The 17,383-nt window shown below is 39.5% G+C and overlaps 1 protein-coding gene across 1 annotated transcript; it reads left to right on the top strand.

Annotated features, from left to right (window-relative positions):
- Positions 1-5,637: 5,637 nt before the first annotated feature.
- Positions 5,638-17,344, top strand: lg12h12orf43 (linkage group 12 C12orf43 homolog). Its single transcript, XM_061985882.2, has 6 exons — positions 5,638-5,747; positions 5,907-5,934; positions 9,591-9,689; positions 12,321-12,388; positions 12,465-12,552; positions 16,977-17,344. The coding sequence occupies exons 1-6, from the start codon at positions 5,651-5,653 to the stop codon at positions 17,290-17,292; spliced, it is 696 nt and encodes a 231-aa protein (XP_061841866.2). The 5' UTR covers positions 5,638-5,650; the 3' UTR covers positions 17,293-17,344.
- The last annotated feature ends 39 nt before the right edge of the window (positions 17,345-17,383 follow it).

Here is a 17,383-nt window from a genome sequence, read left to right as displayed (position 1 = left end):
TAAAGTAAGTCTTTGTTACTTAGAATATGTTCCCCTAGTGTCCAAATAACTCTAAATTAAGTCTTTGTTACTTAGAATATGTTCCCCTAGTGTCCAAATAACTCTAAAGTAAGTCTTTGTTACTTAGAATATGTTCCCCTAGTGTCCAAATAACTCTAAATGAAGTCTTTGTTACTTTGAATATGTTTCCCTAGTGTCCAAATAAATCTAAATTGAGTCTTTGTTACTTAGAATATTGTTCCCCTAGTGTCCAAATAACTCTAAATTAAGTTTCTATTACTTAGAATATGTTCCCCTAGTGTCCAAATAACTCTAAATTAAGTCTTTGTTACTTAGAATATGTTCCCCTAGTGTCCAAATAACTCTAAATTAAGTTTCTATTACTTAGAATATGTTCCCCTAGTGTCCAAATAACTCTAAATTGAGTCTTTGTTACTTAGAATATGTTCCCCTAGTGTCCAAAAAACTCTAAATTAAGTCTTTGTTACTTAGAATGTTCCCCTAGTGTCCAAATAACTCTAAATTAAGTCTTTGTTTCTTAGAATATGTTCCCCTAGTGTCCAAATAACTCTAAAGTAAGTCTTTGTTACTTAGAATATGTTCCCCTAGTGTCCAAATAACTCTAAATTAAGTTTCTATTACTTAGAATATGTTCCCCTAGTGTCCAAATAACTCTAAATTAAGTTTCTATTACTTAGAATATGTTCCCCTAGTGTCCAAATGAGGTGGCGACTTGTCCAGGGTGTACCCCGCCTTCCGCCCGATTGTAGCTGAGATAGGCTCCAGCGCCCCCCGCGACCCCAAAGGGAATAAGCGGTAGAAGATGGATGGATGGATGGATGGATGTCCAAATAACTCTAAATTAAGTCTTTGTTACTAAGAATATGTTCCCCTCGTGTGCAAATAACTCTAAATTGAGTCTTTGTTACTTAGAATATGTTCCCCTAGTGTCCAAATAACTCTAAATTAAGTCTTTGTTACTTAGAATATGTTCCCCTAGTGTCCAAATAACTCTAAATTAAGTCTTTGTTACTAAGAATATGTTCCCCTAGTGTCCAAATAACTCTAAATTAAGTCTTTGTTACTAAGAATATGTTCCCCTAGTGTGCAAATAACTCTAAATTGAGTCTTTGTTACTTAGAATATGTTCCCCTAGTGTCCAAATAACTCTAAATTAAGTCTTTGTTACTTAGAATATGTTCCCCTAGTGTCCAAATAACTCTAAATTAAGTCTTTGTTACTTAGAATATGTTCCCCTAGTGTCCAAATAACTCTAAATTAAGTCTTTGTTACTAAGAATATGTTCCCCTCGTGTGCAAATAACTCTAAATTGAGTCTTTGTTACTTAGAATATGTTCCCCTAGTGTCCAAATAACTCTAAATTGAGTCTTTGTTACTTAGAATATGTTCCCTTTGTTTCCAAATAACTCTAAATTAAGTCTTTGTTACTTAGAATATGTTCCCCATACTAAAGTGTTACCAAAAACATATAACTTTGTCTTGAATTTGAAAAAAACAACATTTTATTTTTCACTAAAGAAGGGTTCGGTGAATGCGCATATGAAACTGGTGGGGTGTGGTTCCTCCAACAAGGTTAAGAACCACTGTCTTAGATATTCATTTACATCAGTTTGGCGGGTTGTGTTGTGTCGATTATTTAAGATGTGTGCTTTATTAACGTGTTTGTCTAGCTTCATTGATATGGTCATGCTGTTTAAAAGGACTTTATTGACATCCTGGAAAAATTACACATTTTACGGACAGTAATTGGTTGACGAGCCGGAATCAATGGGCATAGTCAATTCTGGTTTGAATGTGTTCATTACTATTTGCAAGATTGTTTTTATTTTTATATTTAAATAATATAAATAAACCTCCGAAGGTGTCTTGTAAGTCCAACCATGAAAATGTTTAGCATTGCTACAAGAGCTGTAAGGTCATAAGATTATGAGAAATTATGAAATCCTTTGTGATTGCATCAACTTTGTGCCTTTTAGCCCGTCACTGGGAAAATAAATACTGTCGAGTTCATTCAATCTAATAGGAATATATTTTGTATGCTCTTGAATGCAGGACCACTGTGTGGAAAAGGAAAATGATTTAATATGTTTCATAAACTCACTGACTGATGGAAAACTTTGCAGCCGTAATCATCTGTGCTAGTTTATCAGTAATAGTTGTCTGTAGTTGACTTATTTTTGTTGTAGTTGAATCAAAGTCATTGGATTCATCACATAGGTGTGTTGATTAGTACTGCTGAATTGCTGGTTAACAGCTCTGGTATTGTAGTTTGGAAGAGTTGGTTTTGCCAACTAGTCAGTTATGTTCCATATGATGATCTCAACGCTTAAGGTGATTCATTCCCTCGTTAATGAACAATAAACTACTTTGGCAATTAAACTGATTTTCTTAAAATGTTCTGAATAAAAACACAAATGCACTCATGTCAGGATTTTTCTGTCATTTCCTGAATTATTACAAATGACTGACAGGCCAATCATGTAAACAATTTATATTTGGTATATTAGCTCTATTTGTTCATGGACAAAACTTACAGGATTCTCTAATCCAGCTATTTGGTATAATTGCTTTGCAAATAATAATGATCATTTTTGTTGATCGCTGTACATTTCATATTGTAATAAATTGCACAATGGGAATACACTTGACATGTGTTTTTTAACGGTTGTATTATTGCGTTAGTTTTTTTACTTTACATCAAGGGGTGTCAGACTCATTTTAGATGGGGGGGGGGGTCACATGGAGAAAAATCTACTCCCCAAGTGGGCCAAACTGGTAAAATCACGGTACGATAACTTAAAAATAAAGACAACTTGAGATTGTTTTCTTTGTTTAAAAATAGAACAAGCACATTCTGAAAATGCACAAATCAATAATGTTATTGGTTTTTTTACACTTACATGTTGCAATTAATAGTATATATTCTTTGTCGTTATTTATATTTTCTGAATAAATTATGTGATAATGTTCATCAGTCAACTCATTGGTGTTCATTTTCAATCCATCAAGATGAAAAATATACCGGTACAGGTAAAAGCCAGTAAATTAGAATATTTTGAAAAACTTGATTTATTTCAGTAATTGCATTCAAAAGGTGTAACTTGTACATTATATTTATTCATTGCACACAGACTGATGCATTCAAATGTTTATTTCATTTAATTTTGATGATTTGAAGTGGCAACAAATGAAAATCCAAAATTCCGTGTGTCACAAAATTAGAATATTACTTAAGGCTAATACAAAAAAGGGATTTTTAGAAATGTTGGCCAACTGAAAAGTATGAAAATGAAAAATATGAGCATGTACAATACTCAATACTTGGTTGGAGCTCCTTTTGCCTCAATTACTGCGTTAATGCGGCGTGGCATGGAGTCGATGAGTTTCTGGCACTGCTCAGGTGTTATGAGAGCCCAGGTTGCTCTGATAGTGGCCTTCAACTCTTCTGCGTTTTTGGGTCTGGCATTCTGCATCTTCCTTTTCACAATACCCCACAGATTTTCTATGGGGCTAAGGTCAGGGGAGTTGGCGGGCCAATTTAGAACAGAAATACCATGGTCCGTAAACCAGGCACGGGTAGATTTTGCGCTGTGTGCAGGCGCCAAGTCCTGTTGGAACTTGAAATCTCCATCTCCATAGAGCAGGTCAGCAGCAGGAAGCATGAAGTGCTCTAAAACTTGCTGGTAGACGGCTGCGTTGACCCTGGATCTCAGGAAACAGAGTGGACCGACACCAGCAGATGACATGGCACCCCAAACCATCACTGATGGTGGAAACTTTACTCTAGACTTCAGGCAACGTGGATCCTGTGCCTCTCCTGTCTTCCTCCAGACTCTGGGACCTCGATTTCCAAAGGAAATGCAAAATTTGCATGGTTGGGTGATGGTTTGGGGTGCCATGTCATCTGCTGGTGTCGGTCCACTCTGTTTCCTGAGATCCAGGGTCAACGCAGCCGTCTACCAGCAAGTTTTAGAGCACTTCATGCTTCCTGCTGCTGACCTGCTCTATGGAGATGGAGATTTCAAGTTCAAACAGGACTTGGCGCCTGCACACAGCGCAAAATCTACCCGTGCCTGGTTTACGGACCATGGTATTTCTGTTCTAAATTGGCCCGCCAACTCCCCTGACCTTAGCCCCATAGAAAATCTGTGGGGTATTGTGAAAAGGAAGATGCAGAATGCCAGACCCCAAAACGCAGAAGAGTTGAAGGCCACTATCAGAGCAACCTGGGCTCTCATAACACCTGAGCAGTGCCAGAAACTCATGGACTCCATGCCACGCCGCATTAACGCAGTAATTGAGGCAAAAGGAGCTCCAACCAAGTATTGAGTATTGTACATGCTCATATTTTTCATTTTCATACTTTTCAGTTGGCCAACATTTCTAAAAATCCCTTTTTTTGTATTAGCCTTAAGTAATATTCTAATTTTGTGACACACGGAATTTTGGATTTTCATTTGTTGCCACTTCAAATCATCAAAATTAAATGAAATAAACATTTGAATGCATCAGTCTGTGTGCAATGAATAAATATAATGTACAAGTTACACCTTTTGAATGCAATTACTGAAATAAATCAAGTTTTTCAAAATATTCTAATTTACTGGCTTTTACCTGTATATATATCCATCCATCCATTTTCTACCGCTTATTCCCTTTGGGGTCGCGGGGGGCGCTGGAGCCTATCTCAGCTACAATCGGGCGGAAGGCGGGGTACACCCTGGACAAGTCGCCACCTCATCGCAGGTGGCGATATATATATGTATATATATATATATGTATATATATACATATATATATATATATATATATATATATATATATATATGTATATATATATGTCTTAATAAGGTTATCCAAAAAATAGTGCTCGATACCGTAGTAGAGCGCAATAATCTCCTGATGATTGAGGGAACCCCCCCTCATGAAACAGGCCTGTAGAGATGAAATAGTCTTGTGATTTTTTTTCCCACACATACATATATGTATATATATATATATATATATATATATATATATATATATATGTATGAAATACTTGACTTGGTGAATTCTAGCTGTCAATATACTCCTCCCCTCTTCACCACGCCCCGCCCCACCCCCGACCACGCCCCCACCCCCCACCTCCCGAAATCGGAGGTCTCAAGGTTGGCAAGTATGATTGCACGACTGTATATATCGGTATCGGTTGATATCGGTAATTAAGAGTTGGACGATATCTGATATCGGCAAAAAGCCATTATCGGACATCCCTATTTATTTTGTACAAATGTAGCATCATCTACAAAGATACAAATAATTGCTATTGCGACATCTAGTGGACACATTTAGAACAGCAGTTTCTTTCATTCAAAAATGTCAGGTTAATTTTTATACTTAGCAAACTCATCGGCCGTACGTTTGACACCTCTGCTTTACATACTAAAATTCATTTGAATTGTTTTGTCTTGCTTAGGCTATTATTTGTTATTGTTTATGAATACACCATCCATCATAGTCCCTACACAATATAGCTAAATGCATTCACAACCGTGTACTGTTGTGGCTACCCACTCGGACTACATTACCCACAATCCTCAGCTGCAAACAGGAAGCAGTTTCCTGCAAGATGGCGGGCCAAGCAGTAAACATGTCGACCAGTGCGGTGAGAGACTCCAGCAGTGACGAAGACGAACAACTGAAAAGATGCCAGGAAGCAACTTGGGATACGCAAAATATTCGGACAGGTATGTCCGAACAGATATGTTCAATCTTTACGTCACTCTAAACGTTCAATAAATGTGTTATTGCTAAAGTTGTTTTTGGTAACTGTGTCAAAATGATCACCTCTCATTTTATTTTTGGTTTACGGGCTACTAAATATCTCCATTTCTCTGTCTTTTTAGACAATGGCCGTGCGAAACAATCCAAACGGTAAGTTTTGTATGGAACTCTGAACAGCATACAGCAGTACCACCTTGTGTGTCTTTAAAAGTAAACGTAATACTATTAAACCTACTAGAGCAGTGGTGCTCAACCTCCGGTCCGGGGACCGGCACCGGTCCGTGACACGTTTGCTACCGGCCGCACAGAGACATTAAATCATTTATAACCGACCGCATTTCCTCATACTTAACTTTGGCCAGTCCCAGCAGACACACCAATCAGTTTGGATGTATTATACAACTCCTGATAGGAAGTCCATCCATCCATCCATCTTCTTTCGCTTATCCGAGGTCGGGTCGCGGGGGCAGCAGCCTAAGCAGGGAAGCCCAGACTTCCCTCTCCCCAGCCACTTCGTCCAGCTCCTCCCGGGGGATCCCGAGGCGTTCCCAGGCCAGCCGGGAGACATAGTCTTCCCAGCGTGTCCTGGGTCTTCCCCGTGGCCTCCTACCGGTCGGACGTGCCCGAAACACCTTCCTAGGGAGGCGTTCGGGTGGCATCCTGACCAGATGCCCGAACCACCTCATCTGGCTCCTCTCGATGTGGAGGAGCAGCGGCTTTACTTTGAGCTCCCCCCGAATGACAGAGCTTCTCACCCTATCTCTAAGGGAGAGCCCCGCCACTCGGCGGAGGAAACTCATTTGGGCCGCTTGTACCCGTGATCTTGTCCTTTCGGTCATAACCCAAAGCTCATGACCATAGGTGAGGATGGGAACGTAGATCGACCGGTAAATCGAGAGCTTTGCCTTCCGGCTCAGCTCCTTCTTCACCACAACGGATCGATACAGCGTCCGCATTACTGAAGACGCCGCACCGATCCGCCTGTCGATCTCACCATCCACTCTTCCCTCACTCGTGAACAAGACTCCCATGTACTTGAACTCCTCCACTTGGGGCAAGATCTCCTCCCCAACCTGGAGATGGCACTCCACCCTTTTCCGGGAGAGAACCATGGACTCGGACTTGGAGGTGCTGATTCCCATCCCAGTCGCTTCACACTCGGCTGCGAACCGATCCAGTGAGAGCTGAAGATCTTGGCCGGATGAAGCCATCAGGACCACATCATCTGCAAAAAGCAGAGACCTAATCCTGCAGCCACCAAACCAGATCCCCTCAACGCCTTGACTGCACCTAGAAATTCTGTCCATAAAGGTTATGAACAGAATGGGTGACAAAGGGCAGCCTTGGCGGAGTCCAACCCTCACTGGAAACGTGTCCGACTTACTGCCGGCAATGCGGACCAAGCTCTGACACTGATCATACAGGGAGCGAACTGCCACAATAAGACAGTCCGTTACCCCATACTCTCTGAGCACTCCCCACAGGACTTCCCGGGGTACACGGTCGAATGCCTTCTCCAAGTCCACAAAGCACATGTAGACTGGTTGGGCAAACTCCCATTCACCCTCAAGGACCCTGCCGAGAGTATAGAGCTGGTCCACAGTTCCACGACCAGGACGAAAACCACACTGCGCCTCCTGAATCCGAGGTTCGACTATCCGGCGTAGCCTCCTCTCCAGTAGCCATTTGCTATATTTGTTACCTCTTCGTTACACGGGACAATGCACATTAATAAACATATGAAATGTAAATGTGCCAAATCGTAGCCAAAAGCTAGGCTCCGTCTGCAGTCCGCGGCAGGTTGATGACCTAAGATCAGGGCAGATCAGGAACAAAGTGACCATAGTAGTTCAAGTGCATAAGGCAGATGGAAAAGTGTTACATTGTTGCATATAGTAATTGTGCTGAAGGTAGAAAATACACCTTCTTTGGCCTAGTAAGATAAAGTGCTGGTATTATCCCAAATCCCATAGGGGTGATGGAAGGATTATTATTATTATTAGCCTTTATTTAACCAGGTAAAATCCCATTGAGATCAAAGATCTCTTTTCCAAGGGAGACCTGGCCAAGAGGGCAGCAGCAAGGTTACATTAAAAACAGTAAACAAATACATAAAACATCACATTTGCAACATTAAAACTTGCTGACATGACACATGTGCATACAGACAAGGTAGACTGCAATCCTTTCACAGAAGCTTTAAACTCATTCAACGTAACTAGGGTTTGAAGTTTAATGTTCGATTGTAGGTTATTCCAAGCCTTCGCTGCTGAAAACCTAAATGCTTTCTTGCCCAGTTCAGTTCTTACTTCGGGGACGACAAATTGCAGAACATTCATTGAACGAAGATTGTGACTTCCTTGTTTCTTTGTTAAAAGACAAGACAGATAAGATGGAGTGATACCCAGAATGGTTTTGTAGATGAAAACATACCAATGATTGAGGCGTCGAGCACATAAAGATGTCCAGTTAACCATTGAGTATAACACACAATGGTGAGTAAGTTGGTGATGAATCTCAGTGCCCCGTGGTACACACTATCCAGCTTGTGGAGACAACCAGCAGTAGCATTCATGTACAACACATCTCCATAGTCAATAACAGGTAAAAAGGTTGTTTCCACCAATTTCTGTTTCACAGTAAAAGAAAAGCAAGACTTGTTTCTATAATAAAATCCCAGTAAAAGTTTCAGTTATTTTTTTACAACATACTGAATGTGCTCTTTAAAACTCAAGTGGTCATCAATTAAAAATCCTAAATATTTAAAAGCAGATACTAACATAATTTGTTGCCCATTTCTTGTTAAAATGTTCTCACACAGTGCTGATCTTACAGTTTTTGATGTGGTAAAGAGCATACACTTTGTTTTCTCTGCATTTAAAACCAGTTGAAGATAGCAAAGTTGTTCTTGTACTCTGTCAAATGCATGTTGTAGATATTTAAAAGCCTCAGCAAGAGTGGGTGCTGTGCAGTATATGACAGTATCATCAGCATAGAAATGGAAAGTTGAGTTCGGAATATTCTGTCCAAGATTATTTATGTAAATAGTGAATAATAAGGGGCCCAACACAGAACCTTGAGGGACACCCTTTTTCACTTGCAGTACGTCCGAGGAGGAACCTTCTATCTGAACAGCCTGAGTTCTACTTGTGAGGTAATTTGCAAACCATCCAACTGCAGGTTGCGCCTGAGAGCTGCGGCCTGCCACCATGACCCCCCCACTCCCTCCCCTCTATTGCTAGATATCTTGAGATGTACGTTGTAATATGCATATGTGCTTTGCTGTGGAGGTTTTTTTCCCACTCAAGACTGGGCCCCCTTAAAATATATTTGTACAATAGGAGCATAAAAAAACTGTTTACAACTAAACCAAACAGACCAGTAAATGTCCGTATTAAAATTGGTATTTAAACAGTCTTTTTCATTTTGCTGTTGGCGTTTGGACATTCTGAGCCCAAGATGACAACCAACCATCAACTGTACCTCAGAGGGAAGTGGCCACTGAGCTAAGGGGACCATTAGCAGGTTGCAAAACATATTGAGAGAATGCTAGTCACAAATAGGCATGCTGTATCCCTCTCTGTGAAAAGTCACCTATTGTGATTTTGACTGTTCAGTTTCCTTTTAGAGAACAGCAAGTTGTGTAAAAAGTAGTAAAACATTGGACAATTAAAGTTTATAGATGGTCCAAAAACCTCACGTGGAAGTGTTATAGTGCATTTTAGCTTCATCCTGAAATTTCATGTGAAAACCTTGAGGTGTGCACAGTATGTGATTATGATGACTATTGTATTGCTGTGAAACAGGGTTGTCATTGCTGCCCATGAACATCATGGTAACGAGCTCCAGGTCACCCAAGGGTTTCAAACTCATGTTGCCAAAAAGCTAGGACAACTTCTTGACAGGTAAGCTAAAACGACATTTGTTTATTGAGAACGATACGATGCGAAACGATTCAGTGAGTTGAAATGATTTCAGTAACTTTTTAGCCAAAAATCCTACCAGTTTGACCGTGAAATAAATACTGGATACTGCATGTAAAGTTTCCTTTATTCTTATGACTCATTGTAAGGGAATTAGGTAAGAATGAACTGTGGATGCAAACAAGCTGGTAAACAACAATAATGGCCAATGCATTCACATATTCTTTGAATAAACTGCAACCAACACTTTAGGTTGAATTACCAAGAAGAAACCTTTGCTGCTCTTATTTTTAGTATTCAAGAACATTTCAATAAAAGTACAGTAATCAACATTTTAACTGTAGATTTACCTGCTATTTTTTCAGTTGTTTTTCAACAGAAATAATACAATTGTAATATAAAAAATAAAGTGCAACTAGCATATATTTAGGTTGAATTAACAGTAGTAGTAGTAGCCATCCTTTTTCCTCTGCTTTTTGGTGTTCGGGTCTCAAGGGCATCAGCCTAAGCAGATACGCCCAGACTCCCTTCTCCCCAGTCATTTTGTCCAGCTCCTCCCAAGGGATCTTGAGATGTTCCCAGGCCAGCTGGGAGACATAGTCCCCCGACCTGTCCTGGGTTTTCCTCGTGGCATCCTGCCAGTCGTATGTGCCCTAAACCGCTCCCCAGGGAGGCGTATGGAGGGCATACTGACCCTCGGACAAGGACTAGGTCTATCTTATTACTGTTGCGATGAGTGGGTTCATTTATTATTTGTGTAAGACCACAGCTATCAATTGTAGTCTGGAGCGCCATCACAGAGGGTCTGATGGGGTATTCATATGGATATTAAAATCCCCCATTATAATTATATTATCTGAGTGTGTCACTAGATCAGTGACAAACTCTGAAAATTCACTGATAAAGTCCGAATAGGGGGATACATTAGTGACAGATAGAGGGGTAGCAGTGTGACAGACCTCATAGTAAGCACCTCAAATGATTTATATTTATCACTTAGGTTAGGGGTAAGGTTAAGATTTTAATTGGATATTAGTGCAACCCTCCACCCCTTTTAAGGGAACGGGCAATATGTGCACTTGTATAGTTAGGAGGAGATGCCTCAGTGAGTGGGAAAAATTAATCTGCATTCTTGCGTTGTTTTCGGCTGTACGAATCGTTCAAATCACGAATAGGATAAACGTTTCTTCAGAGTTTCTCAACTCGGCGAGTCTAAAAGAAAGCAAATGTGATCAAAACCTAGCAGCGTTAAGTTTTTACCAAAGGCAGCAATAATAAATTAATCTTTCAGCACATACTCAATGTTGACATCTATCCTTATATTTTTTTAAAGACGGGGAAAAACACACTACTTGTAAAGGGCGCGTGCAACAGCAACAAACATGCCAGTTCACGCAAAGTTAAATCATGAAATGCAACCTTACCCAAGCAAAAGCGATGCATATTTATCTGAGAGAGTCTTGATAACAATTTCATATATATATATATATATATATATATATATATATATATATATATAGGTATACAGGTAAAAGCCAGTAAATTAGAATATTTTGAAAAACTTGATTTATTTCAGTAATTGCATTCAAAAGGTGTAACTTGTACATTATATTTATTCATTGCACACAGACTGATGCATTCAAATGTTTATTTCATTTAATTTTGATGATTTGAAGTGGCAACAAATGAAAATCCAAAATTCCGTGTGTCACAAAATTAGAATATTACTTAAGGCTAATACAAAAAAGGGATTTTTAGAAATGTTGGCCAACTGAAAAGTATGAAAATGAAAAATATGAGCATGTACAATACTCAATACTTGGTTGGAGCTCCTTTTGCCTCAATTACTGCGTTAATGCGGCGTGGCATGGAGTCGATGAGTTTCTGGCACTGCTCAGGTGTTATGAGAGCCCAGGTTGCTCTGATAGTGGCCTTCAACTCTTCTGCGTTTTTGGGTCTGGCATTCTGCATCTTCCTTTTCACAATACCCCACAGATTTTCTATGGGGCTAAGGTCAGGGGAGTTGGCGGGCCAATTTAGAACAGAAATACCATGGTCCGTAAACCAGGCACGGGTAGATTTTGCGCTGTGTGCAGGCGCCAAGTCCTGTTGGAACTTGAAATCTCCATCTCCATAGAGCAGTGTATATACCCCCCCCATTTTTTGTATATATTGTTTTTCGAATCACCTGACCTGTATACCTGGTATACGTACATAATTTATAAAAATTTTAACGTAATTTTTTTATATACATGTTACAGGTTATATATCTTTTATTATTGAATGTATAAAATGTGATGAATATTTAATGGGCCACAATGGAAACAAGCCTTTTGGCTTTTTTGTGACATCCATTTGCCTTTTTAAAGCATTACATGGACTCGATTCTTTAAGATGTCAATAAACTTCTCAATCAATCAATCAATCAAATTGATTGATCGATGTAGTGGATAAATCATTACACCCCTAAAAAATACCAATTATTTACATTTAAAAAAAAGTTAAAAGTGTAAACTGCAAATGTTGAACTGTGAATACGCAAGTGTCAACTGTATACTTTTTCCATCAGTCTGTGTATTCTGAAGTTTAATCCACAGTATGTATTTGACTCAGTCACTTTTCAGAGAGCCACACTGAGATATCAGGCTGTATGACTGCAAAATGTGACGATAATGAAGAAGGTAAAAGTTGTCTCAGTGCTTGCTGCTTTTTTATGAATTATTTATCTTCGGTCAACTGTGTTGCTCCTCTTTTTAGGGTTTCGTCTGTTCTCAACATCAGTCCCAGGACAGCCGGCAGAAGATCCACCTCCTCCTGTACGTCGTCGGCCTATTCCCAGCTCAAGGTTTGTATTTTATTTTTGTGTTAAGAGACACACACTTAACACTCACACCTTTTGTTGACCAGGGGGAAAGAACAAGTACAGTGGGCCTGGGCTGATATTTGATAAGTCAGTTAACCGAACGATGAATGAAAATGAAATCAACTTTTTCAGCCTTGATAACCGCCATGTACATTGCGTGTTTACGGGCTTCAAAAGCATTCACACTTTTCATCAGTTTCAGCAGTTGCGTGTGTTTGTACCATAGCGGATTGAAAAGAAGGTTGTGAATCCTCTTGTCATTCATTAAGTGTCTTTGTGCGGAGAGGCCGGGTGGCTAGCATCACACAAGTTAGCCCTTGACGAACACAGTAGCGAACATCATACTTGCCAACCCTCCCTGATTTTCCGGGAGACTCCCGAAATTCAGCGCCTCTCCCGAAAACCTCCCGGGACAAATTTTGTCCCGAAAATCTCCCGAAATTCAGGCGGAGCTGGAGGCCACGCCCCCTCCAGCTCCATGCGTGTTGACAGCCTGTTCTCACGTCCGCTTTCTCACCATATAAACAGCTAATGGTCGAGGGCGAGTTCTTGGTTTCTTATGTGTGTTTATTGTTAGGCAGTTTCATTAATGTCCTCCCAGCGCGGTAACAACACACAACAACAGCAGTCAAGTTTTCGTCCCCCGTAAAGCAGTTAGTCTGCCGTAAACAGCAATGTTGTGACACTTTTAAACAGGACAATACTGCCATCTACTGTACATGCATATGTGACCCACCCATAAAGTGTCACATTTTTGTGTTGATTTATTTATTTTATTTTGTGGTTTGAAATCGTTTTTGGAGCTGTCATTACACATTTATCAGTATTCACATTGGTCAGTAGGGGGCAGTAGGGCGTTTCTTCCCAGTTGAATGCTATCACCTGCAGACGGAAGTGTCTTGTCATTCTGATGAGCGCGACCAGTCTGTGAACAATTGAAACGTCCTGTGTGCTTTTTCCTCCTGTATAACAGGTTAGTTTTGGTGAATCAACTCACTGAATAATATCCATGTGATCTTTATAAATTTAAGTACACATTCTGATGGTGGAGCCTAACTCTAAAGTGTTTGTGAGTTGTAGTTTGTATTTGTGAATGAATCCAGTGCACAGCTGCAGTAATCAATGCAAAAAGGCGACGTGAGTGCGCAATGTTTATATAGGAACTTCTGATCCTAATTCAGACTCCCAAATTAGAGCTCCCGTTTTCTTATTGATTTTATAATGTATATTTGTATAATGTGTGTGTTCTGAAATAGGGACAGAGAATAGAACAAGGATGGACAATTCAACCCTTAACTCAACAATGAGTAGATGAGTGTTATGTGTGTGTAAATGTGTAAATAAATGAACACTGAAATTCAAGTATTTCTTTTAATTATATATATATATATATATATATATATATATGTATGTATGTATGTATGTGTGGGAAAAAAAATCACAAGACTATTTCATCTCTACAGGCCTGTTTCATGAGGGGGGGTTCCCTCAATCATCAGGAGATTTTTTTTCCCCACACATACATATATTGCGCTCTACTACGGTATCGAGCACTATTTTTTGGATAACCTTATTAAGACATATATATATATATATGTAGCTAGAATTCACTGAAAGTCAAGTATTTCTTATATATATATATCTTAACCACGCCCCCCCCCCCCCCCCCCCCCCCCACCTCCCGAAATCGGAGGTCTCAAGGTTGGCAAGTATGGCGAACATGGAGAACAAAATGATCGCAAAACCAAATGCCACCGCACCAGTGCGTTCATATTTTAGTTTTAAAACTTTCAAACAAGGTGAGACTCAATACCAAGAAGCCAGTTTGCTGAATGTGCTCGAGAATCAGGGTATTCGCGGCGTCCTAAAGTCTTTAAATCCAACAACTTTAAATTTAAGGCCTTAAAATGTGTGGAATTCTCCAAAATTCTCAAAACAAGTCTTAAATATGATTTAGAAAAGTCTTAAAAATCTATTAATGTTACTTCAGTCTTGCTTTTAAATGTTTCAATATTTCAGGACGCTATAACTAAACGGAACCAAAGTAAGCTACCTGTGCTGCGCCGGTGGGAATTTATCGCGCACCATCAGCTAGTGTGCTGTTCGTGCGCAGCGGTGTGTTGTTACGGCTCAGCATAGCAGCAGAGAAAACTTAACGCAATTCCACAGCAGAGCTGAATTACTTGCAAAAGATTGGGAAGTGCAAGTTCAACGATTTAGGCTCCAGAACGATCAATTTAATGCATGCTTGGGCCGCGTGTGGCAAACCCCAGGAGATTGATAAGTTTTTTCTTTTTCATGTGTTTTAATGACATTCACAAATGTTAGTCTAACCCTATGCTCCACATGTTTTCAAACAACCCAAGAAAAAAAGGACGTCACGGCAAAGTCCGCCTCAATTATAATGGGTCCGCCTTTGTTCCAGACTGAAGCACTTTTGCTAGAATTAAACAGGCTGGATGTGAGACTAAGACAAATAGTGCGTAACTTCAAGAGTGTAAACAATTGAATAAGAAATTAGGGCCCTTAGTTAATTCATCTTTCCTCTCAGATTTGTGAGTCTTTCACCTTCCCAGTACCGTTAGTGCAGCGTTTCTCAAAGTGTGGGGTGCGCCCCACTGGTGGGGAATAGAGACATGACAGGTGGGGCGCGAGGAACGGGAGGAAATTTCACTTTAATTTTTTTTTTTTATTATTATATTCTTAGATTATTTTTTTTTACTATGCTTTCATTTTCTATACACACTGTAAATCACTTTGTGATTCCGTCTGTGGAATCCGCTATATAAATAAATGGAAATTACCGGTACTTATTTTTACTGTAGGCTTTATATTTCTCGGTACGAGCGAAAGTTTGACAGACATAGCAACAGTAACTAATGGGGGCGGGGCTAAGCGGAACAAACTTTCGCGCGGATGGGTAGCAGGCTAATGTGTGGACCACAATTACACAAATATATACATTTGTGACTCGCACCTCAAAGGTCGTCGAGCCAGAGCCAGCACCTGCAGAGAAACAAAAATGTGACGGGCACACACTGTGTCATTCACCGGGAAGCACTCGCGTCAAGGCAGCTCAGCCCCGAACTCAATTAGGTTTTAACAGATGTTGTGAGCGCGGTAAATTTGATCAAAACACGGCCACTGAAAGTGCGACTGTTCTCTGCACTGTGTGAGGAAATGGGAGCTGATCATACAGCCGTGCTGTTTCACAGTGAAGCAAGGTGGCTCTCCCGGGGAAAAGTGCTGTCACTTGCCCTGTCTTGCCAAATGCATAGCTCCTCCTTTTTTTTTTTTGCAAAGATTGCAAAGTGGCACTTTTATTGTATTTATTATTGAACTTGATGCAAGTTAAATTTGATTTATTATTGAACTTGATGCAAGTTATAACACTTTTTTTGATTATTGAACTTGATGCAAGTTATTACACTTTTGTTTTATTTATTATTGAACTTGATGCAAGTTATAACACTTTTTTTGATTTATTATTGAACTTGATGCAAGTTATTTGATTTATTATTGAACTTGATGCAAGTTATAACACTTGTTTTGATTTATTATTGAACTTGATGCAAGTTATAACACTTTTTATGATTTATTATTGAACGTGATGCAAGTTCTAACACTTATTTTGATTTATTATTGAACTTGATGCAAGTTATAACACTTTTTTTGATTTATTATTGAACTTGATGCAAGTTATAACACTTGTTTTGATTTATTATTGAACTTGATGCAAGTTATAACACTTTTATTTGATTTATTATTGAACTTGATGCAAGTTATAACACTTTTTTTGATTTATTATTGAACGTGATGCAAGTTATAACACTTTTTTAAATTTATTATTGAACTTAATGCAAGTTATAACACTTTTGTTTTATTTATTATTGAACTTGATGGAAGCTTTTGGTTTATTATTGAACTTGATGCAAGTTGTACCACAGCTGCACAGTTATTTTATTTATCATTGAACTTGATGTTATTTTATGTTATTGAGTTTGAATGTATACAACTTGATGTTCAATAAATTTGAAAATGTTAAAGCTTGGCATTAGCGCTCTGTTGGGGCGATGGGGGCAGGTGGGGCTTGAAAACTCCCCCTTGTCCAAAGTGGGGGATGACAAAAAAAGTTTGAGAACCACTGCGTTAGTGTACTGGGAAGTAGGTAACATTCACAGGAGAAATTGAGTTTTGTTTTCCTGAACCGATTAAAAGGGTTGTATTCATGAAGAAAAGCGAAAGGAGTAGTTGATGAGAACATGGTGCTGAGAAAAGTGAGTAAGGTCTTTTGAGAGAACAACTAGTCTTGGAAAAGGTGGTCAACATGGTTGTAGAGAATAGTGCTCCAGCAGTGTGATGACAAAAGGAACTTAATGCAACAATGTGCATTCTCTTTGGTTCAGTGACAGCGACAGTGAGATGGAAATGAGGCTGAAGGAGGCAGCGGTGTCTTTCAACGATCTTTTACCCTCGTCATCGACAGCCGAACTTCCTCACTCGGAAAAGATCAAGAAGTCTGACAGAGAAGAGGACAACCTTGTTAAGAAGAAGAAGAAGAGGAAGAGACTAGTTGAAGATGCAGGTAGCACACAGGTGAACTGTGATGTATCTGCTTGTGTTCAGAGCAACGGGAAGCTTGCAAAGACACAGCAGAAACAACACAAAGCCAAACGGAAAAATAGAAAGCAGCAGAATGGCTCAACAGAAGATTTGAACTAAGACTTTAGTTTCCGTCACCGTTAAGAATGTTAATTGTTTGTTTATCTACAAGCCTCAAACACAGATGGGTCAGGTTTATATCTTTACTCAT

Source organism: Nerophis lumbriciformis, linkage group LG12, assembly GCF_033978685.3.
Source record: "Nerophis lumbriciformis linkage group LG12, RoL_Nlum_v2.1, whole genome shotgun sequence".
NCBI lineage: Eukaryota > Metazoa > Chordata > Actinopteri > Syngnathiformes > Syngnathidae > Nerophis > Nerophis lumbriciformis.
The sequence above is the reverse complement of the archived record's forward strand: the minus strand, read 5'-3'. Positions and strand labels throughout refer to the sequence as shown.